At 42.8% G+C, this 25,260-nt stretch overlaps 1 protein-coding gene and 1 long non-coding RNA gene across 11 annotated transcripts in view; one reads left to right on the forward strand and one right to left on the reverse strand.

The window, feature by feature from the left end:
- The window catches only part of AGAP1 (ArfGAP with GTPase domain, ankyrin repeat and PH domain 1), a 476,005-nt gene that overhangs the window by 291,728 nt on the left and 159,017 nt on the right, over positions 1 to 25,260 (forward strand). For all 10 annotated transcript variants that reach the window (XM_056536385.1, XM_056536386.1, XM_056536384.1 and 7 more), the window contains 3 exons: positions 845 to 930; positions 1,328 to 1,469; positions 4,640 to 4,774. In XM_056536385.1, the coding sequence (XP_056392360.1) occupies positions 845 to 930; positions 1,328 to 1,469; positions 4,640 to 4,774 (363 nt within the window). The remainder of the gene's footprint in view (positions 1 to 844; positions 931 to 1,327; positions 1,470 to 4,639; positions 4,775 to 25,260) is intronic.
- The window catches only part of LOC130285134 (uncharacterized), an 89,092-nt gene continuing 68,625 nt past the window's right edge, over positions 4,794 to 25,260 (reverse strand). The window contains exon 4 of the long non-coding RNA XR_008847262.1: positions 4,794 to 4,972. This is a non-coding gene — a long non-coding RNA (uncharacterized LOC130285134). The remainder of the gene's footprint in view (positions 4,973 to 25,260) is intronic.

A 25,260-nucleotide genomic window follows, 5' to 3' on the forward strand; every position in this document is an offset into this window, starting at 1 on the left:
AGAGTTTCAAGTCTACAGGTTATTGTAGATTTTGGAGTCCAGTGTAGCAATGGTTGTCTTCAGCTCCTGCCCTGACTACTGGTATTCGGCAATGTTTAGTCACCATGTTCATTGGCTACTAACCCCAGGACATTGCTTGTAAAGACTTTTTAGCTTTGTACGAGGGTTCGGAGGTCTACACCATAGTTATAGCAATGAGATATATGGATTTCAAATTGGACAACTAAAAGATGGCACGTCACTAATGGAGCCCCCTCCCAACTATCATTGTTAAAGAGGAACTCCGGTGGAAAACAAATGTTTACAGATCAACTGGTTCCAGAAAGTTAAACAGATTTGTAAATGACTTCTATTTCAAAATATTAATCCTTCCAGTATTTATCAGCTGCTGTATACTACAGAGAAAATTGTGCAGTTCTTTCCAGTCTGATCACAGTGCTCTCTGCTGACACCTCTGTCCGTGTCAGGAACTGTCCAGATTAGAAGCAAATCCCCATAGAAAACCGCTCCTGCTCTGAACAGTTCCTGACACGGACAGAGAGAACTGTGGTCAGGCTGGAAAGAATTTCACACATTTCTCTGTAGTATATCTGTAGGATACAGCAGCTGATAAGTACTGGAAGGATTAGGATTTTTAACTTAAAGTCATTTACAAATCTGGTTAACGTTCTGAAATCAGTTGATTTGAAATTAGTTTTCCCCCTTTAAGATGGTGTATTTTTGGCCCTCTTACCCTCAGTTCTCTTACAAGCAAAGTCCCAGCATATACCTGTTGTTTCTCTCATAGACGTCCTTCCTTCTAAGCTCTGCTGCTGCGTCTTATTAACCCTTATATCTATGACAGGTGGAAGGTTCAAGAAGGAGATTGTGGTGGATGGCCAGAGCTACCTCCTACTGATCCGGGATGAGGGAGGACCCCCTGAAGCACAAGTAAGAAGTCTGCTTTATTTCTTTCTTAGTTTACTCCATTGTTTCCCGAATAGTGTGCTTCCAGCTGTTGCAAAACTACAACTCCCAGCATGCCCGGACAGCCGAAGGCTGTCCGGGCATGCTGGGAGTTGTAGTTTTGCAACAGCAGAAAGCACATCGGTTGGAAAACACTGATCTAGTCACTAGTATTTCCATTCATCAGTACAGCTCTCTCAGCCAAAGGCTGTCTGGCTATGCTGGGAGTTGTAGTTTTGCAACAGCTGGAAGCACATTAATGGAAAACACTGATCTACTCGCTAGTATTTTCCTTCATCAGTGCAGCTGAATCACTGTACATAAGTCTTTTTTCTACAGATTTTTTATCAATGCTTTTCATGTCTGTTTTCTTCCCGTTCAGTTTGCTATGTGGGTGGATGCTGTAATCTTTGTCTTCAGCTTGGAGGATGAGATCAGTTTCCAGACTGTCTATCACTACTACAGCCGCCTAGCCAACTACCGCAACACCAATGAAATCCCCATGGTGCTTGTGGGGACTCAGGGTGAGTGAAGTTGATACCTTCAGTCCTTTGTTGCCAATTTTCTTCTATTGCTAGTGTGCTCCTGCTGTAATGGCTTTCAAAACAAGGAATGCGCTGCCATCTAGTGGCAATATAGCTAACGGCGCCACAACAATGTTATGTCCACCAAGGTGACCTGTGTATTTGTATTATTAGAATAGATTAAAGGGGTACTCCGGTGGAAAACATTTTATTTTTTTTAAATCACCTGGTGCCAGAAAGTTAAACAGATTTGTAAATTACTTCTATTAAAAAAATCTTAATCCTTCCAGTACTTCTCAGCTGCTGTATACTACGGAGGAAGTTCTTTTCTGTCTGATCACAGTGCTCTCTGCTGACACCTCTGTCCATTTTTGGAACTGTTCAGAGCAGGAGAGGTTTGCTATGGGGATTTGCTCCTACTTTGGACAGTTCCTAAAATGGACAGAGGTGTAAGCAGAGAGCACTGGGGTCAGACAGAAAAAGAAATTCAAAAAGAAAAGAACTTTCTCCGTAGTACACAGCAGCTGATAAGTACTGGAATGATTAAGATTTTTTAATAGAACTAATTTACAAATCTGTTTAACTTTCTGGCACCAGTTTATTTAACATAAATAGTTTTCCACTGGAGTACCCCTTTAAAACCACCTATATATGGGGTATATTGGTTTTGATGCCTCTGACACCTACCCCTGTTATTTCCCTCATATTATAGAGGTTTAGATAATCCATAGCACTTACCATACAAAGAATGTATGTGCTTGTTATTTCATTACATGGTTTAGTCAAGTGTAAGAGATATTACTAGTACAATTCACAGTTGTGATCTTCAGCTGCATTGTGGGAAGAAGCTGGCCACCGTAACACGCTCAGCGAAGTCTCGCGCACAAGCCCTTTTCTGAGGAACTGCACGTGCACGGAACTTCGCTGAGTGTGGTAAATTTGCCATAGCAAGTGTACTGCCCAGCATGGCTTATGTCTTTCCACAATCAAGGTAAGGATTAGAGATGAGCGAACTTACAGTGATTCGATTCGTCACAAACTTCTCGGCTCGGCGGTTGCTGACTTTAGCCTGCATAAATAAGTTCAGCTTTCAGGTGCTCCGGTGGGCTGGAAAAGGTGGATACAGTCCTAGGAGAGAGTCTCCAGCCCACCGGAGCCCCTGAAAGCTGAACTAATTTATGCAGGATAAAGTCAGGAACCGCTGAGCCGAGAAGTTTGTGATGAACCGAATCACTGTAACTTCGCTCATTTCTAGTAAGGATTGCACCGTCCTGTAACTATGGACTTTTCCTTTATACAAATTATTTTAATAATCATCATTTTTGCCAGGTAAAATTCAATTAACCACAATATAAGGAACACACAATGCTACATTTCGTGTATGTACTCATAGATTTGCAATGTCTCAGCCATGTTATGCCTTATTTATTGTGTTTATTACAGTTGCTGTAGGCCATTATGTAGGATCGGAGGAAAGCTACTGTGTTTGTAATGTGATACTGCCAAAGTATTAGCTACTCCTTTTATATATTGTGGCATTGCACACTGTTGCATTTATGTTTGTTTGTGCTAAAGGAAGACTCAGGATGCATATTCAGCTTAGTCGATTGTGTATACAATTTTATGTATAGAGAAGGAGGAAGGTGGGGATGCTTTGCGCTGAATTTCTTGTTTCAAAACAAGAGGATCAACATTAAATTTCACACCTGATCTTCTGGGTTTCTGTATTCCATGTGCTGGCCATACCCATTAGACCATCAACTTTACCCATTAGATGCCTAAACCACCAACTTTACCCATTAGATGCCTTAACCACCAACTTTACCCATTAGATGCCTTAACCACCAACTTTACCCATTAGATGCCTTAACCACCAACTTTACTCATTATATGCCTTAACCACCAACTTTACCCATTATATGCCTTAACCACCAACTTTACCCATTAGATGCCTTAACCAACAACTTTACCCATTAGCTGCCTTAACCACCAACTTTACCCATTAGATGCCTTAACCACCAACTTTACCCATTAGATGCCTTAACCACCAACTTTACCCATTAGATGCCTTAACCACCAACTTTACCCATTAGATGCCTTAATCGCCAACTTTACCCATTAGATGCTTTAACCACCAACTTTACCCATTAGATGCCTTAACCACCAACTTTACCCATTAGATGCCTTAACCACCAACTTTACCAGGATGCCCATTCAGCTCGACTTTATTAATAGGTCTCTTCCATCTTTGTGTATCGGCAGTTATCTATCAGTCACCGAGCTGGTTGGGCTAAGCTGGGGAGACCACCTCCTAGACACTTCCTTCGGTGCCACGGCTTGGTAGTTAATGTTTTCTCTTTTAACGTATCAGAGTAAAATTAGTTGTTAGTATTGAGGGAGACTGTCAGGGTTTCATGCTGCTTGTGGTTCAAGCAGCATAATTCTACTGACAAGCCCCCTATGAAGTCTATTCAGCGACTTTAATTGTGAGAACACCATGTTGTATGCTTACTTGTCTCTGAAGTGTACGTCCACCATTGGCACACCATTTTACCTGTTACATGTAGCGGCTAATAGGTTTAGTAATACAATTATATTGGCATAATTTAAGTTATACCGATACCGAATTTTCCTGATTTCTCAGTTGTTCCAGCTTCAGAGCTGAAATCTCCCAGCATGATTTCTTAATGTCTGCACAGAGCTTGCTTTGATGATTTGCATTCTGGGAGGTGTTGTCTGTACTACAGGCACTGTACACTGCATTATGGGTATGTCTGACAAAAAGCTTTGTGATTGCTGCTGACAACCAGCTTTACTGTGAATACAGCTCTGAGCTATAGTGCAGGCAGTAACCTAGGGTTATGGGACGATATATAAAGATAACTCTGAACTCAGAGACCTCATGGCAAATTATGGCTTTAGAAATGTGAATGCAGTTTTGCTTTTTTTCCCCTACAAATTTGTCCATAAGTTGTCTGTCTGTACTGTATATACATCAGATAGTGAATACAAATTTTTTTTAAAAAAATTACACCCATTCATGTCAGTAAACATGTTTTCATTGCAATTCTTTTATTTTCAGAGTTCAGTATTTCTTACTCTACCCTATTTTCAACACAAAGCCCTTGTTGTTTTGCCCATAGTTATAAGATTTTTTTTTTTTTATTCAGATGCCATCAGTTGCAGTAACCCCCGCGTAATTGATGATTCCCGTGCACGAAAGCTTTCCAATGACCTCAAGCGATGCACTTATTATGAAACCTGCGCCACCTATGGGCTAAATGTGGAACGTGTCTTCCAAGATGGTGAGTGGTACACTTTTATTTTCCTCATATTGACGTTAAAAGGATGGGTAGCTGATTGAAGATAGTTCTTGTTGTGCCAAAATTCTTCACTTCTTTTTGATCTCCCTGGCTTTTGTGACATCCTGCATCTCTTGAGTGAAAAGCGCATGCTAGTAATTATGGCCTTCTGCAGTACTCAAGTGCTTAGTGATTTATGTCCTAAAGACAATGGGGAAAATAATTAGAAATTGTTGTACCTAAAAGTAGCATAAGGCATGTTTATCGTAAAATTTAACCTGTTCAGGACCCATGACGTATGCATACGTCTTCACACCCTGGGTCTTAAGGACCCATGACGTATGCATACGTCATGGCGTTTTCCGGTCTCTGCCGCTCGCCGGGCAGAGATCGGAACTGGATGCCTGCTGAAATCCTTCAGCAGGCATCCAGGGCAAACGCCGAGGGGGGCCATGTAGGCCCCCCATGTCGGCGATCGCCGCAAATCGCAAGGGAAATCGCCCTTGCGATCTGCGGCGATACCGGGCTGATCGGGTCTCTGGGACCCGACCGCCCGGTAATTTCGCATGATCCCGGCTGTCGCAGACAGCCAGGACCATGCTGGAGTATCGGAGCGTGGTGGCAAGCCGGCCACCTCCTCCGATCCCCTGCGATCTGTCGGTTAGTTAACCGACCAATCGCAGGAGGGGGGGCGGTTACTTCCTCCCGCCCTGCCCGGCCCCTGAAAGTCCGGAGAGGACGGGAGGAAGACCGGAGGACGCGGCGGGGGACGGGGGAGTGCTGGGGACCGGCCCCGGTACTTACCTCGTCCCTGAAGACCCGGATCCAGACGATGAAGACGGCGGCGGCGGCGACAGGTGAGTAGATCTTCAGCCGCGGTCGGGCCCTTTACACTAATGCACGTCGCCGTAAAGCGACATGCATTGCTGTAATAGGACCCTGTAAACTACAACTCCCAGCATGCCCAGACAGCCCTTGGCGTCTGGGCATGCTGGGAGTTGCAGTTTTGCAACATCTGGAGGTACACAGTTTGGAGACCACTGTGCCCTTCCAGATGTTGCAAAACTACACATCCTCAGCATGCCCTTACTGTCCAGGCATGCTGGGAGTTGTAGTTCTGTAACATCTGGCCCTTCAGATGTTGCAGAACTACAACTCCCAGCATGCCTGGACAGTTTTGGCATACTGGGAGTTGTAGTTTTGCAACATCTGGAAGGGCACAGATTGGGAACCACTGTATTAGTGGTCTGCAAACTGTAGTCCTCCAGATGTTGCAAAACTACAACTCCAAGCATGCTGGGAGTTGTAGTTCGGCAACATCTGGCTCTAAAGATGTTGCCGAACTACTACTCCCAGCATGCCTGAGAATGTTTGGGAGTTGTGGTTTTGCAACAGCTGGAGGCACACTGATTGAGAAACATTGTTTCCTAACTCAGTGTTTCCCAACCCGTGTGCCTCCAGCTGTTGCAAAACCACAACTCCCAAACATTCTCAGGCATGCTGGGAGTTGTAGTTTTGCAACAGCTGGAGGTCCCCCCCCCTGTGAATGTACAGGGTACACTCACATGGGCAGGGGGCTTACAGTGAGTATCGGGCTGCAAGTTTGCGATGCAGCAAATTTTGCGCGGCAGCTCAAACTCGCTGTAATCCCCCCGCCCGTGTGACTGTACCCTAAAAACACTACACTACACTACCACAAAATAAAATAAAAAGTAAAAAACACTACATATACACATACCCCTACACAGCCCCCCTCCCTCCCCAATAAAAATGAAAAACGTCTGGTACGCCACTCTTTCCAAAATGGAGCCTCCAGCTGTTGCAAAACAACAACTCCCAGTATTGCCAGACAGCCGTTGACTGTCCAGGCATGCTGGGAGTTTTACAACAGCTGGAGGCACCCTGTTTGGGAATCACTGGCGTAGAATACCCCTATGTCCACCCCTATGCAAATCCCTAATTCAGGCCTCAAATGCACATGGCGCTCTCACTTTGGAGCCCTGTCGTATTTCAGGGCAACAGTTTAGGGTGACACATGGGGTATCGCCGTACTCGGGAGAAATTGCCTTACAAATCTTGGGGGTCTTTTTCTCCTTTCACCCCTTATGAAAAGGTGAAGTTGGGGTCTACACCAGCATGTTAGTGTAAAAAAAATTTACTTTTTACACTAACATGCTGGCGTTGCCCTATACTTTTCATTTTGACAAGAGGTAAAGGGGAAAAAAGCCCCACAAAATTTGTAACACAATTTCTCCCGACTACGGAGATACCCCATATGTGGGCACAAAGTGCTCTGGGGGCGCACAACAAGGCCCAGAAGGGAGAGTGCACCATGTACATTTGAGGTGATTTGCACAGGGGTGGCTGATTGTTACAGCGGTTTTGACAAACGCAAAAAAAACAAAACCCCACATGTAACCCCATTTCGGAAACTAGACCCCTCACGGAATGTAATGAGGGGTGCAGTGAGAATTTACACCCCACTGGTGTCTGACAGATCTTTGGAACAGTGGGCTGTGCAAATTAAAAATGTTGTACAGACCACTGTTCCAAAGATTTGACAGACACCAGTGGGGGGTAAATGCTCATTTTATGCCTTGTTACGTTCCTCAAGGGGTCTAGTTTCCAAAATGGTATGCCATGTGGGGGTTATTTTGCTGTCCTGGCACCATATGGGCTTCCTAAATGCGACATGCCCCCCGAGCAAAATTTGCTCTCAAAAAGCCAAATATGACTCCTTCTCTTCTGAGCATTGTAGTTCGCCCGTAGTGCACTTCAGGTCAACTTATGGGGTACCTCCATACTCAGAAGAGATGTGGTTACAAATTTTGGGGGGTATTTTCTGCTATTAACCCTTGTAAAAATGTGAAATTTGGGGGGGGAAACACACATTTTAGTGATTTTTTTAATATTTTTTTTACGTATGCAAAAGTCGTGAAACCCCTGTGGGGTATTAAGGCTCACTTTATTTCTTGTTACGTTCCACAAGGGGTCTAGTTTCCAAAATGGTATGCCATGTGTTTTTTTTTTGCTGTCCTGGCACCATAGGGGCTTCCTAAATGCGACATGCCCCCGAGCAAAATTTGCTCTCAAAAAGCCAAATATGACTCCTTCTCTTCTGAGCATTGTAGTTCACTCATAGTACACCTCAGGTCAACTTATGGGGTACCTTCATACTCAGAAGAGATGGGGTTACAATGTTTGGGGGGTATTTTCTGCTATTAACCCTTGCAAAAATGTGAAATTTGGGGGGAAACACACATTTTAGTGAAATTTTATTTTTATTTTTTTACATATGCAAAAGTCGTGAAACCCCTGTGGGGTATTAAGGCTCACTTTATTCCTTGTTACGTACCTCAAGGGGTCTAGTTTCCAAAATGGTATGCCATGTGGGGGATTTTTGCTGTTCTGGCACCATAGGGGCTTCCTAAATGCAACATGCCTCCCAAAAACCATTTCAAAAAAACGTACTCTCAAAATCCCCTTGTCGCTCCTTCGCTTCTGAGCCCTCTACTGCGCCCGCCGAACACTTTACATAGACATATGAGGTATGTGCTTACTCGAGAGAAATTGGGCTACAAATATAAGTATACATTTTCTCCTTTTTCCCCTTGTAAAAATTCAAAAATTGGGTCTACAAGAACATGCGAGTGTAAAAAATGGAGATTGTGAATTTTCTCCTTCACTTTGCTGTTATTCCTGTGAAACACCTAAAGGGTTAAAACGCGGACTGAATGTCATTTTGAATACTCTGGGGGGTGCAGTTTTTATAATGGGGTAATTTGTGGGGTATTTCTAATATGAAGACCCTTCAAATCCACTTCAAACCTGAACTGGTCCATGAAAAATTGGGGGTTTGGAAATTTTGTGAAAAATTGGAAAATTGCTGCTGAACTTTGAAGCCCTCTGGTGTCTTCCAAAAGTAAAAACACGTAAATTTTATGATGCAAACATAAAATAGACATATTGTATATGTGAGTAAAAAAAAAAATTATTTGGAATATCCATTTTCCTTACAAGCAGAGAGCTTCAAAGTTAAAAAAAAATGCAAAATTTTCAAATTTTTCATAAAATGTTGGGATTTTTCACCAAGAAAGGATGCAAGTTACCACAAAATTTTACCACTATGTTAAAGTAGAATATGTCACGAAAAAACAATCTCGGAATCAGAATGATAACTAAAAGCATTCCAGAGTTATTAATGTTTAAAGTGACAGTGGTCAGAATTGCAAAAAATGGCCGGGTCCTGAGGTGTAAAATGGCTGGGTCCTTAAGGGGTTAAGCTGATGTGTAAAAAAAAAAAAAATAATAATAATAATAAAAAAAAAAACACAGCTTCATTGCGCTCTGATTGCCTTAGATTTGCCTTAGTTGACTTAGATTTGGCACAAAAAAAGCCCCATCACAACTTAACTTTTATGATTAACAACGCAATGTACACAACACACAATTCCTCTCATTTAACCCTTTAACGACCACGGACATAAATGTATGTCCTGGTGCGGCGGTACTTAGCACACCAGGACGTACATTTACGTCCTGTACATGACCGCGAGCATCGGAGCGATGACCGGGTCATGTGCGGCAGGTCCCGGCTGCTGATAGCATCCAGGGACCTGCCGGGAATGGCCGACAACCGCGATTGCGAGGATGTCTGCCATTAACCTCTCAGATGCAGTGATTAATACAGATCACGGCATCTGCGGCAGTGCGGCTACATTTTATGCTGATCTGTTCGCCTGTGGCACAGCCGCGGGGATCAGATCATCTAACATGGAGGACGGAGGTCCCCTCACTTGCCTCCGCCGCCTTCCCGGCTTCTTCTGCTCTAGTCTAAGTTGAGCAGACCAGAGCAGAAGATGACCGATAACACTGATCAGTGCTATGCCCTATGCATAGCACTGAACAGTATTAGCAATCAAATGATTGCAATAAATAGTCCCCTATGGGGACTATTAAAGTGTAAAAAGAGAAGTAAAAAAAAGTTAGAAAAATGTGAAAAATCCCCTCCCCCAATAAAAATGTAAAATGTCCCTTTTTCCCATTTTATCCCCAAAAAGTGTAAACATTTTTTTTATAAACATATTTGGTATCGGCGCGTGCGTAAATGTCCGAACTATTAAAATATAATGTTAATTACTCTGTACGGTGAACAGCGTGAACGGAAAAAAAAAGTCCAAAATTGCTGCTTTTTTGTCACATCTTGTCAAAAATTTATAAAAAAATGTATAAAAGTTTTACATACACAAATGTGGTATCAATAAAATGTAGAAATCACGGTGCAAATAAATGAGCCCTCATACCGCCGCTTATACGGAAAAATAAAAAAGTTATAGGTCGTCAAAATAGAGGGATTTTTAACGTACTAATTTGGTTAAGAAGTTTGCGTTTTTTTTTTTTTTTTTTTAAGCGCAACTATAATAGAAAAGTGTGTTATCATGGGTATCATTTTAATCGTATTGACCCACAGGATAAATAACACATGTCATTTTTACCGTAAATTGTACGGCGTGAAAACGAAACCTTCCAAATTTAGCAAAATGGCAGTTTTCTTTTTAATTTCCCCACACAAATAGTATTTTTTGGTTTTGCCATACATTTTATGGTAAGATGAATGATTGCATTACAAAGGACAACTGGTCGCTCAAAAAACACCCCCCCAAACTAGTATGTGGATGAAAATGTAAAAGAGTTACGATTTTTTTGAAGGCGAGGAGGAAAAAAATGAAAATGAGAAAATAAATTGGCCTGGTCCTTAGGGTCAAAATGGGCCTGGTCCTTAAGGAGTTAATAAAGCCAATGTAGCCAGTCTGGAAGTAAAAACTAGTATAGGAATACATTAGTAGTAATAGGTAACCAGTACAGGATTTTCCCCTGTGATTCAACCAGCTTAGACCGCTTTCACACTCAGTTTCTCCGTTTTAAAGGGTACCTCTCATCAAAAAAACTTTTGATATATTATAGATTAATGTATGCAGAATAACTTTACAATTGCATGTTATTAAAAAATATGCTTCTTTCTATTTAATTTTCCACTTTGAAGAAATGACCACTAGGGGTCTCCCTACCAGTCCTGGCAGCAAGCATTTCAGACTCATGCTGGAGTCCTAAACACTACGAGCTGCCAGTCTGCTTTGTTCACAAAGGAGAACACTCAGAGCTGCCAGCCTGCTTTGTTCACAGCCTGTTTGGCTGTGAACAAAGCAGGCTGGCAGATCTGAGTGTTTAGGACTCCATCATGAGTCAGAAATGCTTGCTGACAGGACTGATCGGGAAAAATACAATAGAAAGAAGCATATTTTTCATTAACATGCTATTGGAAAATTATTCAACATTCATTAATCTAAAATATATCAAAAGTTTATTTGATGAGAGGTACCCTTTAAAGATCTGTTATAATGACCCGTTAACAAAACCATAAAAATGGCTGTTAACGGCCATTACAAAATCCCATTATAGTCTATGGGATTTTTACATTACCCGTCTTAACCCCTCATAGCCCATTATTAATAACGGACGTTATTTTATATGCACTATTTCTTCTGTTACTTTCTCCCGTCACAAAATAACGTCTGTTATTAATAACAGGCTATGACGGGTTAAAACGGGTAATGTAAAAATCCCATAGACTATAATGGGATTTTGTAACGGCCGTTAACGGATGTTTTAAATGGTTTTGTTAATGGGTCATTTCATTATAACAGATTTTTAAAACTGAGAATTCTATAGTGTGAAAGCGGCCTTAGAGATACAATTATTATTAGAAAACATTGAAGATGAGAAGTCTACATATTTTTTGCTGTCCTCTTTATTCAATGGGTATAAACATTGTATTGTTTATCCGTTAGCTCCCTCTAGTGGTTGTCTGAATAAACACTACTAATGTAGATCTGAAAAAAAATGACCAGGAAAATCATACTGTCCCCCCCCCCCCCCCCCCCTGGGGATTCCGAATGGGCAGCAGTGCTAACCAAGATTTAAAAATCCTATCCCAACCCATACAGTTTTTTTTTTCTGAAGAGTAATAAATAATTTGAAAGTCATAGTAAAGTGCCCCAGAAGTCAGACCCCAGATTTGCTCAGGCTTCTAATTTAATCGCCCCATACCATCTCTGTAAAACAATTGTATCCCAGAAAAGAAAACTTGAATTAATGCAGACCTTGGAGTAGTAAATCTAAATAATTGATAATAGTGACCTAATGGTTAAAATAGTAATGATCACATCTCTGCAAATCTGTTGGCCCCACAGTTTTGTATTAGTCTCCCCCCCCCCCCCCCGCCCAAATGGCAAACAAAAACTGACATAACCGTATACAAAATTGTGCCTTATAAAAACTGTATACGATATTTATAATGGCGAAAAAGCCATTCCACAGCCACCCACAGATTCCTGCAGCCGGGGGGTACTACCATCCCTATCATGGAACATACCATTTTTTCATGATGGGAGTAATAGTTCCCCCTGCTGCGGGCAGCTGTGGTGACTCTGCAGTAACACTTGTACTAGTGACAACTGTACTACTGTTCTGAGTGAATATAGTAAAATAAAATATAGAAACAGAGTCTGTTCCATGTTGGGGGTAGTAGTTCAGGGACCGAGGGACCAATCGCAAGGGGTCTCACTTCTGAGACCTGCTGCGGTGCTAAATAATAAACCAGGAAAGTGGGCTGTATGCTGTGTCGCTCCACTCCCTGGCGAGGTATATGATAACTCTGCACCTCAACTTCATATTCCCCGTTAGAAGCCGTGAATGGCCTGCACCAACCGGGGAATTTGAAATTACACTGATGTTAATTGAAATAACTGGGAGCCGACCGGCCGGGGAATGACGCACAATTCTGCACGCTTCGCCGGCAGGAGCCGTCCCTCCTATTACTACTCCCATCATGGAACAGACTCTTTCTATATTTTATTTTATTCGCTCTGAAAACCCCTTATAATATGTGTGAATGTTCACTAGGTGCTGCCACCATAAATAGAAGTTTTTAATCTTCATTATGCTGCCTAGCTTTGTATAGTAACCTTGTGTTTTGAAGCTGCCAGGGCTTAACCCATTCACACAGCAGAATTTCTGAGCAGAATGAAGCTGTAAAATTCAACTCGGAAATTCCGTTGCAGCAGACTCCCATTGTTTTCGAAGGGATTCTACTACACCATGAAGGAAACACATATTCCGATTCCGGCCTCTGCAGAAAGAACTGCCATGTCTACGGAGATGGCGCATTTCCTAGTGTACCTAGTGCTGGCATGTTCTGCCAGCACCTGTAGCTTGTGCAATGCCCAACTGGAAATTTTCCAGGCTGACATTTAACCATGTGAACATACCCTTAGAGGACACATGATGTACATATAGGTAGCTGTGCCCTGGGGTTCTGTTATCACAGAGTCTTCCAACACATGGATCAGGCCTAGCTACCTGTTGTTATCAGAAGCTGAGACCTCATGGATAATGGCAAGTATCAGTGACCACGATGATCGCCAATTAACCTTCAGATGTTGAGATCAAGATTGATCAAGACATCTAAAGTATCTGCAGTGCTTGGGGGGGACCTCAGTTCTGTTGCGATGAACTGTGAAACGGAACTCCCATTGAAATTAATGTGTGCATTGAGTAAAGGTACATCCCAAGCAAAAAAAGCTAACACGCCCTGCTAGTAATGGTGTCCTACAGAGCTTAGTGTCTCAAGATATAAAGCTATCCCCTGTCTACAGGATATGGATAACTAGCTTACCCCCAACAATCACAAGAGGCAGCACAAATTCCCCTGCTCCATTTACTCTATATTTGACTTCTGGACATAGAGCACTGTATTCTGCTTTTTACGGAGATACCATAGGGAGTTAATGAAGCAGCAGTCGAGTATTCATACTCCCAGCCCACATGGTCTCCGCCCCCCAGTGATCAGTTAGTGATCCCCTATCATGTGCATTTGTGTTAAAGGGGTATTCTGGGCAAAAACATCTTATCCCCTATCCAAAGCATAGGGGATAAGATGTCTGATGGCGGGTTGCCCACCACTGGGACCCCCCGCAATCTCCCGGCAGCACTCGCATTCTATGCGGGGCTGCGTCTCCAGTTTCGGAAACCTCCGGGTTTCCGGGACTGGAGATGTGACATCATGTCACGCTCCCTTGTGACGTCATGTCACGCCCCTCCATTCATGGGGGCGTGACTTCACGAAGGGACGTGGTGTGATGTCACATCTCCATTCCCGGAAACCAGGAGGTTTCCGAAACTGGAGACGCAGCCCTGCATTGAATGCGAGTGCTGCCGGGAGATTGCGGGGGGTCCCAGTGGTGCACCCCCCCCCCCCCCCCGAATCAGACATCTTATCCCTTATCCTTTGGATAGGGGTTGAGATGTTTTTTTTGCCTGGAATACCCCTTTAACCTCTTTTAACTATTCCGTTTAAACATTTTGAATAGGTCATTGAATCTCTCCCCTTTACATGTGTGAACGTGTACATTTCTCAACCCATTTTTCAGAAGGTACTCTCACTATAAAACAAGCACTGTGTACCCTGTGTGTAGGAAGGTATAGTCCACGCCACAAGATAGACGACATAATCATGAAAGTTCTAACTTAACACATTGAACTATAGGAAGCTGGACTTGATCTCCAGTGATTCCAATGTGAGGATACAGATAATGTATCCTCCATAAGGCTTATCCTACACGTCCCGTCGCGCTCTCTACATTTGGCTGCAATCGTTGATACAGTATGTGGTCATTTATGGGATATTCATGTTGTACATTGGTTTCCTGATTTCGTCCTGTGTTATTTACAAAGCCAAAAACGTCTGGTTAGGACAACATAGGACAATTTTGAAACTGAACAAACAACTGGCCTTCTTTACCAGAGTTTATCATAAGGGTAGAAAATGGTGAAATTAGACATTCATGCTTCCAAGCATTATGAAGCTAAACAATAAATGAACAGAAAGAGAACTTTATAAATGTAATGGTGGCACCATTATAACCCTGTGACATATAGCGTGTGTTCACATGTTCAGGTTTTAAATTGAATAAAAAGCCAGGAATTACTTTAAAATGAGGTCCTGGTCCTGGCTTTGAATCCGATAATCAATGTTTTCTGGCCCGATTTGCCTAGTTACAACCCATCTTGACTCGAGGCGACCCCTCTCCTTCATATAGTGGTCTCCTTGCTATAATTAATAGTAGAAGCAGAAACCGTTTCCTTGTTTGTACATAAACAAGATCTGGATTATCTTAGTAACTAAAACTATTGCCAGAAAAAAAATGGGAAAGAATTTAAAGTGGGAACCGGTCTCATAGAATCTATAGGCAATTCTGGAACATAAAACAATCTCCTCTGACATCTCCCCTCATGTATCATCTAAAACAGCTATGTTTCTTCTTCCAGATCCATATCTGGCACCATTTATTTCCCACAAGATAAATATCCATGTGATTCACACTTATTACAACCTTAAACTTGTGCGTGGTTTACAATATGTTTCAAAAATAAAAATTGTAGCTTTATGATTCATTTTGTTAGCGCAGTCTGTCTGTGATTAAACGTATCCTGTCCCTTGCTGTGTGTCCAACGCCCCTTACTCCCATCGCAAGTTTGGAGGAATTTAGCATCTGTTCCCAAACATAGTTGTTTCCGCTTTGCTATTTTTTTTCTGAAGCTTTTCATATAAGACCCAAACTGGTGGATACTATAAAATTCCCTTTAAAGGGGTTGTCCCACACTTTCTTTTTTATCAATGTACTTTCTTAGGTTATGTGAAACAATAGTTTATAAATTGGAATGATTAAAAATAGGCTTCTATGTCTAAATACTACTGGTACTTGTTATTGTGCCCCCTGGGGGTCTTTTAATTCCATTTCTGAATGTACACCTTATTTGTCCAGTACTGACAACTTCTTCTCAAAGAAGAAATCAAACACACACCAGGGGTCACCATTAAAAGTATGTACCAGCAATATCTACCAAAGAGCATATTTTTAAAATGAATCTAATTGAAAATTAGTTATGTTTTGCCTCGTGTGTGTAAAAATAACATATTTGATATAGCTGCTTTTGTATATGTCCAAATTGTTAAAATATTAACGTAATTTATCCTGTGTAGTGAATGTCATTAGACAGAAAAATAAAAAGAAATATGAGCACTTGGTATTTTTTTTCTGTCACTACAACTCCCTAAAAATATTGATTAAAAAGCAAAACCAAACTACTTAAAATGGTATTGATAAAAACTATAGATCACCATAGAAAGAAAAAAAAAACCTCACACAGCTCTGTAGATGGAAAAACAAAAAAATGGTCGGAATAGGGTGATGAAAAGCAATATTTCCTTTGTAAAATGTTTAGTTTTTTTTATGTTTTAACTGCAGTATTTTAAAAAAATTATTGGGTGTGTCACTTTAATAATAGTAACATAGTTCTTAAGGTTGAAAAAAGACCAGAGTCCATCAAGTTCAACCTATAACCCTAATGAGTCCCTACTGAGTTTATCCAGAGGAAGGGAAAAAACCCTCATACTAGAGGTAAAAATTCCTTCCCGACTCCAAATATGGCATCAGAATAAAACCCTGGATCAACGTTCTGTCCCTATAAATCTAATACAGCGGTCCCTCAAGATACGATGGTAATCCGTTCCAAATGAACCATCGTTTGTTGAAACCATCGTATGTTGAGGGATCCGTGCAATGTAAAGTATAAGAGGTAATACTCACCTGTCCCCGCCGCTCCTTAGCTGTCACCGCTGCCCTGGATGTCGCCCTCCATCGCTTTCGCGTCCCCGGGGTGTCCCCGTCGCTCCCGAACGTCTCTGCTGCCCGGGATCCTTGCTCTCCGTTGCCGCCATCACGTCACTACGCACGCTGCTACGCACGCCGCTCCTATTGGATGACAGGACGGCGTGCGCGACGACGTGATGACATTGAAGGAGAGCACCCGCGTAGCAGGGGACCCAGAAGAGAACGCGCTGGAGCCCCGAGGACATGTAAGTGATCGTCGGGGCACACAGTGCCCCGTAAACGGCAATCCGGCAGCAGCTGAAGCAGTCTACGCGGCCGGATAGCCATTTATGCGATGTCCCCGACATACAAAAGCATTGTATGTTGATGCTGCCTTCAACATGCGATGGCCTCTGAGAGGCCATCGTATCTTGAAATGATCATATGTCGGGGTCACTGTATACATAACCAGCAATGTTCTTACTCTCCAAAAATGCATCCAGACCCCATTTAAATTCTTTTACAGAGTTCACCATGACCACCACCTCCGGGAGAGAATTCCACAGTCTCGCTGCTCTTACAGTAAAGAACCCCCATCTGTGCTGGTGTAGAAACCTTCTTTCCTCTAGACGTAGAGGATGCCCCCTTGTTATAGATACAGTCCTGGGTATAAATAGATCATGGGAGAGATCTCTGTACTGTCCCCTGATATATTTATACATAGTTATTAGGTCGCCCCTAAGCCTTCTTCTTTCTAAACTAAATAACCCCAATTCTGATAATCTTTCTGGGTACTGTAGTCCTCCCATTCCCCGTATTACTCTGGTTGCCCGTCTTTGGACCCTCTCCAGCTCCACAATATCTTTCTTGTACACTGGTGCCCAGTACTGTACACAGTATTCTACATGTGGTCTGACTAGTGATTTGTACAGTGGTAGAATTATTTCCTTGTCGTGGGCATCTATGCACCTATTGATGCACCCCATGATTTTATTTGCCTTGGCAGCAGCTGCCCGACACTTGTCACTACAGCTAAATTTACTGTTAACTAAGACTCCCAAGTCCTTTTCCACGTCAGTCGCCCCAAGTGTTCTCCCATTTAATACATAATCCCAGCCCGGATTTTTCCTCCCCTTGTGCATTACCTTACATTGTTGAACCTCATCTGCGACTTCCCAGCACAAACCTCCAACCTATCCAGGTCCATTTATAACAGTGCACTGTCCTCTATTGTGTTTACCGCTTTACAGAGTTTAGTATCATCTGCAATGATTGCTACTTTACTATTCAACCCCTCTACAAGGTCATTAATAAATATATTAAATAGAACAGAACCCAAGACTGACCCCTGTGGTACCCCACTAGTAACAGTCACCCAATCAGAATAAGTACCATATATAACCACCCTCTGTTTCCTATCACTGAGCCAGTTACTTACCCACTTACACACATTCTCCCCCAGCCCAATCCTTCTAATTTTATGCACCAACCATTTATGTGGCACCGTATCAAATGCATTGGAAAAATCCAGATATACGACATCCAGTGATTGCCCCTGGTCCAGTCTGGAGCTCACCTCCTCGTAAAAGCTGATCATGTTAGTTTAACAGAACTGATCCCTCATAAAGCCATGCTGATAATAATACCGTATATCCCGGCGTATAAGACGACTTTTTAACCCCGAATTTTCTTTTGAAAAGTCGGGGGTCGTCTTATACGCCGGGTATTGAGGTCCGGGATAGGAAAACTTCTGATTATCTGCCCAGGCAAGCTCCCGTGTGTGGCTGCAGGCGGGGGCCGGCCAGAGCAAGTAAAAACTAATACTGTATACTAAAAACCAGGGTGCCTCCAGCTGTTGTGCAACTACAACTCCCAGCACGGCAAAGGCTGTCCGGGCATGCTGGGAGTTGTAGTTTTACAACAGCTGGAGGCCCCCTGGTTTTTAGTATACAGTATTAGTTTTTACTTGCTCTGGCCGGCCCCCGCCTGCAGCCACACATGGGAGCCGGCCCGGGCAGATAATCATAGGTATTCCTATGTCGGACATCCCTGTGTCCCGAAAAATCTTTTCGGGACATAAGGATGTCCGCCGGTCACTTACCATTCCCCGGCGTCCTCCTGCGATCCTCCTTCGGTCCTCCTGCGGTCCGGTCCTCCGTCTCTATGGTTGTACGCACGGGACGTCAGTGACGTCACGTGCCTACAACCATAGAGGCAGAGGAGCGCAGGACCAGGAGAACCGCAGGAGGACGCGCGCCGACCGGGGCCTGTTGAGTGACCGGCCGTACTATCTTAAGTGATCCGGTCACCGCTCCCCGGTCCCGGCACCTACTGCTATGGTCCATAGACCATAGCAGTAGATGGTGACCCGGGCCGGAGAAGCGGTGATCGGTACAGACATACAGCCTGCAGCCATGCACTGTATATGGCTGGAAGCTGTATGTCTGTTGCGGGGAGCTGCCAATCTAATGTGGGGAGAGCTGCCTACTATTGTGGGGGAACTGCTGACCTAATGTGGGGAAGCTGCCTACAAATGTGGGGGGAGCATCCTACAAATGTGGGGGGAGCTGCCTACTATTGTGGGGGGAGCTGACTCCTATTGTGGGGGGAGCTGCCCACAAATGTGGGGGGAGCTGCCTACAAATGTGGGGGGAGCTGCTTACAAATGTGGGGGGAGCTGCCTACTATTGTGGGGGAATTGCCTACAAATGTGGGGGAGCTGCCTACTATTGTGGGGGAACTGCTGACCTAATGTGGGGGGAGCTGCCTACAAATGTGGGGGTAGCTGCCTACAAATGTGGGGGAGCTGCCTACTAATGTGGGGGAACTGCTACTAATGTGGGGGAGCTGCCTACTAATGTGGGGTAACTCCCGACCTACTATAGGGGATAAGATGTTTTTGGCCGGAATACCCCGCAGACAATTTTATTTTTACGTTTTCATTTTTTCCTTCTCGCCTTCAAAAAATCAGAACTCTTTTATATTTTTTTTACTGTTTTTTGCGTGACCAGTTGTCTGTTGTAATGCCATGACTCATCTTACCGTAAAATGTATGGCGCAACCAAAAAAATACTATTTGTGTGGTGAAATTAAAAAGAAAACCGCAATTTTGCTAATTTTGGAAGGTTTTGTTTTCACGCCGTACAATTTACGGTAAAAATGACGTGTTGTTTATTCTTTGGGTCAATGCGATTAAAATGATAACCATTACATACTTTTCTATTACTGTAGCGCTTAAAAAAAATTGCAAACTTTTTAACCAAATTAGTATGTTTAAAATCCCCCTATTTTGAAGACCTATAACGTTTTCATTTTTCCGTATAAGCGGCGGTATGAGGGCTCATTTGTTGCGCCGTGATCTGTACTTTTTATTGATACCATATTTGCTTATACAAAACTTTTAATCCATTTTCTATTAATTTTTTGGGGAATAAAATGTTATAAAAAAGCAGCTATTTTGGACTTTTTTTTTTACGTTCACGCCGTTCACCGTACGGTATCATTAACATTTTATTTTTATAGTTCAGATATTTACGCACGCGGCGATACCAAATATGTATATAAAATATTTTTTAACACTTTTTGGGGGTGAAATAGGGAAAATGGGACAATTTACGTTTTTATTGGGGGAGGGGGTTTTTCAAATTTTTTTTTTTACTTTATTTTTTTTACTTCTTTTATTTTTACACTTTAATAGTCCCCATAGGGGACTATTTATAGCAATCACTCGATTGCTAATCCTGTTCAGTGCTATGTATAGGACACAGCACTGATCAGGGTTATCAGTCATCTTCTGCTCTGGTCTGCGGGAAGGCAGATCAGAGCAGAAGACGCCGGGAAGGCAGCAGAGCCAAGTGAGGGGACCTCCAATCCGATCATCCATTTTAATGACCACGATGCTGCAGATGCCGTGATCTGTATTGACAACGGCATCTGAGGGGTTAATGGCGGACATTTGCGGGATCGCGAATGTCTGCCATTACGGACGGGTCCCTGGCTGCTATCAGCAGCCGGGACCTGCCCTCACGGTTATGCTTAGGACGTAAATGTACGTCCTGGTGCGTTAAGTACCACCTCACCAGGACGTACATTTACGTCCTGCGCAGTTAAGGGGTTAAAGGGGTCCAAAGCCTTTAAAACAATGCTTGCCTCCAGCTGTTGCAAAACTACAACTTCCAGCATGCCCGGACAGCCAACAGCAGTCCGGGCATGCTGGAAGTTGTAGTTTTGCAATAGCTGTAGACACACTGTTTATAAAACACTGCTTTAAAGGGATTGTTTGGTGACATGTTTTTTTTTTAATAAGCTGTGAGGAAGGTTAGTTATTTTAGTTATTTTTATTAAGTTTTTATTATTTTATTAGGCAGACTGGGAACAGTACTAAAATAAAAAAAATTCCGCCCAGGTAAAACATGCAATACTTAAAGGCAAAATTTTAAGTTACCTTATTACTATGAGGGGCACAAACAATAGTTTCTGTTGCCTTGAAGAATATTCCCAACAAAGGACTTGTTTTCAGGAATGTCCCCAATTGTAAAGCCTCTGATGCCCAAATGCATTGTAATAAAAAATAAAATGCCAAGTTTTATACAGAGAGCAACAGCAAAGAGATGTTAGATCAGGGGAACCTCTTGCCTACTGCTCCATTGCTGTGCTCTCCTAGTTTTCTGTACTGTGCACCACACCACATATTTCTCAAGAATTCTCGCACATCATGGAGACCCACATCATGTTTGTGATCTCCGACCTTAATGCTCTGTACAGGATCCGAGGACATAGCTCATCCTGAAGTTATGATATATTCTAGAGCACTGTTTCCAAACCAGGGAGCCTCCATCTGTTGCACAACTACAACTCCCAGCATGCCCGGACAGCCTTTGGCCACAGCTTTATAATGGAAGGGTTGATGAAGAAGAGATCAGTCAATATACGGTAGTCATATACTTTGCTTATTGTGTATTGCCATCTTTATTATATCCACCTGGTATAATTAGGAACCCCAACAGTGCAGCGGAGAGCATCCATATACAGTGGTCCCTCAACATACAATATTAATTGGTTCCAGGACGACCATCGTATGTTGAGTCCATAATTTAATGGAAACCTGGTAATTGGTTCCAGAGCCCCCGAGTTCAGCAGTGACAGCTACTCCCTTTTTGAGAAGCCTTCTCCTTTTTTCCCTTCGGCCTCCTCCGCGGACGCAGAGTCTCACCCTTCTCCGAGCTCATGTCCCCGTTGTTCTTCTTGTTGCTGCCGTTGCCTGCTGGGGCTTTGTGCATGCAGGCGTAGCTCTCAGCCTCCATGGGTGGATACAATTGCACCGTACAACACGCTGCTGTCACCCACTCACTTTTCTGACTTCTCTCTATGGTACCGTACAACTGCGCCAACAGCCTAGAGGGCGCTCTTGCCTCATGGCTCACTTGTTGGTGTCTGGGAGGACTAGAGGCCAGGTTGAAGTGGCGGTGGAGCAGGCTGCTTTCCCACGTGTAGGGAGGACTCTGTGGTAGGACTGTGTTGGCATAGAAGGCCGGTGACAGGTCAGTACCATGGAGACAACACTTAGCGGGGCAGATCAAATGGCCTGGCGGCAGCTACAGCTATCAGCGCTGCCAGAGGACCATTTTTCAGGATGGCCCCAACTTCAGATGCATTGTAAGTCGATGCAGGATTCAACATATGATGTGCTTTCAGAGCCCATCTTATGTTCAAAACCATTGTATGTCGGGGACGTCGTATTTCGAGGGACCACTTGTATAGAGAAGGACTGTGAGAATTGATACCATGAACAATTTGATATACATGTTTGATGAAGGATATTACTCTACAGCAAGCTGTGCTGTACCTAGTGCTCTTCCCGTAGTTATATTATGTCTAGAATTCCCGTACGCAGTAATACCAACAGTGTCCACCAGATGGTGCTATTGCACCTCTGAAGATATAGAGCCGATTTGCTGAGGTTGGTAATAACCCATGAAATAAGTAGGCAGGAGCCAGCAGGCCATGTCTTGTAACCTTTGAGGTATATTAATGTGCCCTCCGAGCATTACTTGTCTGTCTGGATGAGCTTTGAGTTGTGCAAGGGTGAGAGAGCTGCAAAATGAAGCTTCAAAACTGGATGTTAATGGTGAATCTGGCATAATCTGAAACCCATAAATATTCCAAACATGTGTTGATGAGAAGATTTCTGTCTGGTTTGAGAGCAGAGCAAACTTCTGGCTCTCGCTTCCTGCCGAGACCTTGTTGTAGCTGTACAGATTAATAGGACGAGGCATAATGGAGATCGTACAGTTAAAATGGGTGGGCAGGGGTATGGTGGCAGTGCCAGAGCAGCACCAGGCATAACAGACTTCACCACTACTATTAAATCAATGGAGCTATTCTTCTTGGAGAAAAGAATTAAGGGGGAGATTTATCAAAACCTGTCTAGAGGAAAAGTTGCTGAGTTGCCCATAGCAACCAATCAGATCGCTTCTTTTTTACGTTTTTCAAAAGGCCTGTAAAAAATTGATCTCTTTGGTTGCTATGGGCAACTCAGCAACTTTTCCTCTAGACAGGTTTTAAAGGGGTACTCCCGTGGAAAACGTATTATTTTTTTTTTAAATAAACTGGTGCCAGAAAGTTGAACAGATTTGTAAATCACTTCTATTAAAAAAATCTTAATCCTTCCAGTACTTTTTAGGGGCTATATACTACAGAGAAAATGACTTTCTTTTTGGATTTCTCTGATGTCACGACCACAGTGCTCTCTGCTGACCTCTGCTGTCCATTTTAGGAACTGTCCAGAGCAGGAGAAAATCCCCATAGCAAACATATGCTGCTCTGGACAGTTCCTAAAATGGACAGAGATGTCAGCAGAGAAATCCAAAAAGAAAATCATTTCATCTGTAGTATACAGCCCCTAAAATGTACTGGAAGGATTAAGATTTTTTAATAGAAGTAATTTACAAATCTGTTTATCTTTCTGGCACCAGTTGATTAAAAAAAAAAAAGTTTTCCACGGGAGTACCCCTTTAATAAATCTCCCCCCTAAATGCCTGTGTATGCATCTCAAAGGGTCGTGGTAGACCTGGAAATAGGCCATTACGTTTTATGATACCAAAATAGCAGGATAGACATCAGGCAGTGGTTGAACAGCCTTTGGCTGTCCGGGGATGCTGGGAGTTGTAGTTTTACAACAGCTGGAGGCACCCTGGTTGGGAAACACTACGCTATAGTAATAGTGTTTCCAAGGGTCATAGGATTTGTGGGCGTATTTGTGGTTTCATCCCCCCCGTACCTTCCTTTGGTGACAGGCTGGAGTGATGGCTCATTCTCCACCATTGAGTAGTACAAGCTTTAAACCGGCATCTGGCCTCTGAATATGGGATATCAGTGACTCCATTGCAGGGCTTCTCTATTGAAGAAATGTTTCTTTTGAGCATTAAGCCTGTCACAGTGGTGATTCTGCTTGGATTTCCCATTGTCCACACTGGATACTTGGGGAAAGGGATTAGTGTTCACACAATAGAACATCTGAGCCCAGACCTCTAGGTTCAGGTTTGTTATGTGGGTAAATCTGATCATTACTGGTCATGGTGGGCTTCTGATGTTTAAACTACTGGGGTTTATTGTTGGTATGTCTACATGAAGGTAGTATGTCTCTTATACCAATGTTACCATAAAGACAGTACTTCTCTTATACCAGTATGTCTACATAAAGGTGCCATGTCTCTTATACCAGTATGTCTACATGAAGGTAGTATGTCTCTTATACCAGTATGTCTACATAAAGGCACCAAGTCTCTTATACCAGTATGTCTACATGAAGGTAGTAGGTCTCTTATACCAATGTTACCATAAAGACAGTACTTCTCTTATACCAGTATGTCTACATAAATACTGGTGCCATGTCTCTTATACCAGTATGTCTACATGAAGGTAGTAGTTCTCTTATACCAATGTTACCATAAAGACAGTACTTCTCTTATACCAGTATGTCTACATAAAGGCGCAATGTCTCTTATACCAGTATGTCTACATGAAGGTAGTATGTCTCTTATACCAATGTTACCATAAAGACAGTACTTCTCTTACACCAGTATGTCTACATATAGGCGCCATGTCTCTTTTACCAGTATGTCTACATAAAGGCGCCATGTCTCTTATACCAGTATGTCTACATAAAGGCGCCATGTCTCTTATACCAGTATGTCTACATAAAGGCACCATATCTCTTATACCAGTATGTCTACATAAAGGTGCCATGTCTCTTATACCAGTATGTCTACATAAAGGCGCCATGTCTCTTATACCAGTATGTCTACATAAAGGCGCCATGTCTCTTATACCAGTATGTCTACATAAAGGTGCCATGTCTCTTATACCAGTATGTCTACATAAAGGTGCCATGTCTCTTATACCAGTATGTCTACATAAAAGTGCCATGTCTCTTATACCAGTATGTCTATATGAAGGTAGTATGTCTCTTATACCAGTATGTCTACATAAAGGCGCCATGTCTCTTATACCAGTATGTCTACATGAAGGTAGTATGTCTCTTATACCAATGTTACCATAAAGACAGTACTTCTCTTACACCAGTATATCTACATATAGGCGCCATATCTCTTCTACCAGTATGTCTACATAAAGGCGCCATGTCTCTTATACCAGTATGTCTACATAAAGGCACCATGTCTCTTATACCAGTATGTCTACATAAAGGTGCCATGTCTCTTATACCAGTATGTCTACATATAGGCGCCATGTCTCTTATACCAGTATGTCTTCATAAAG

Source organism: Hyla sarda, chromosome 8 (assembly GCF_029499605.1).
Source record: "Hyla sarda isolate aHylSar1 chromosome 8, aHylSar1.hap1, whole genome shotgun sequence".
NCBI lineage: Eukaryota > Metazoa > Chordata > Amphibia > Anura > Hylidae > Hyla > Hyla sarda.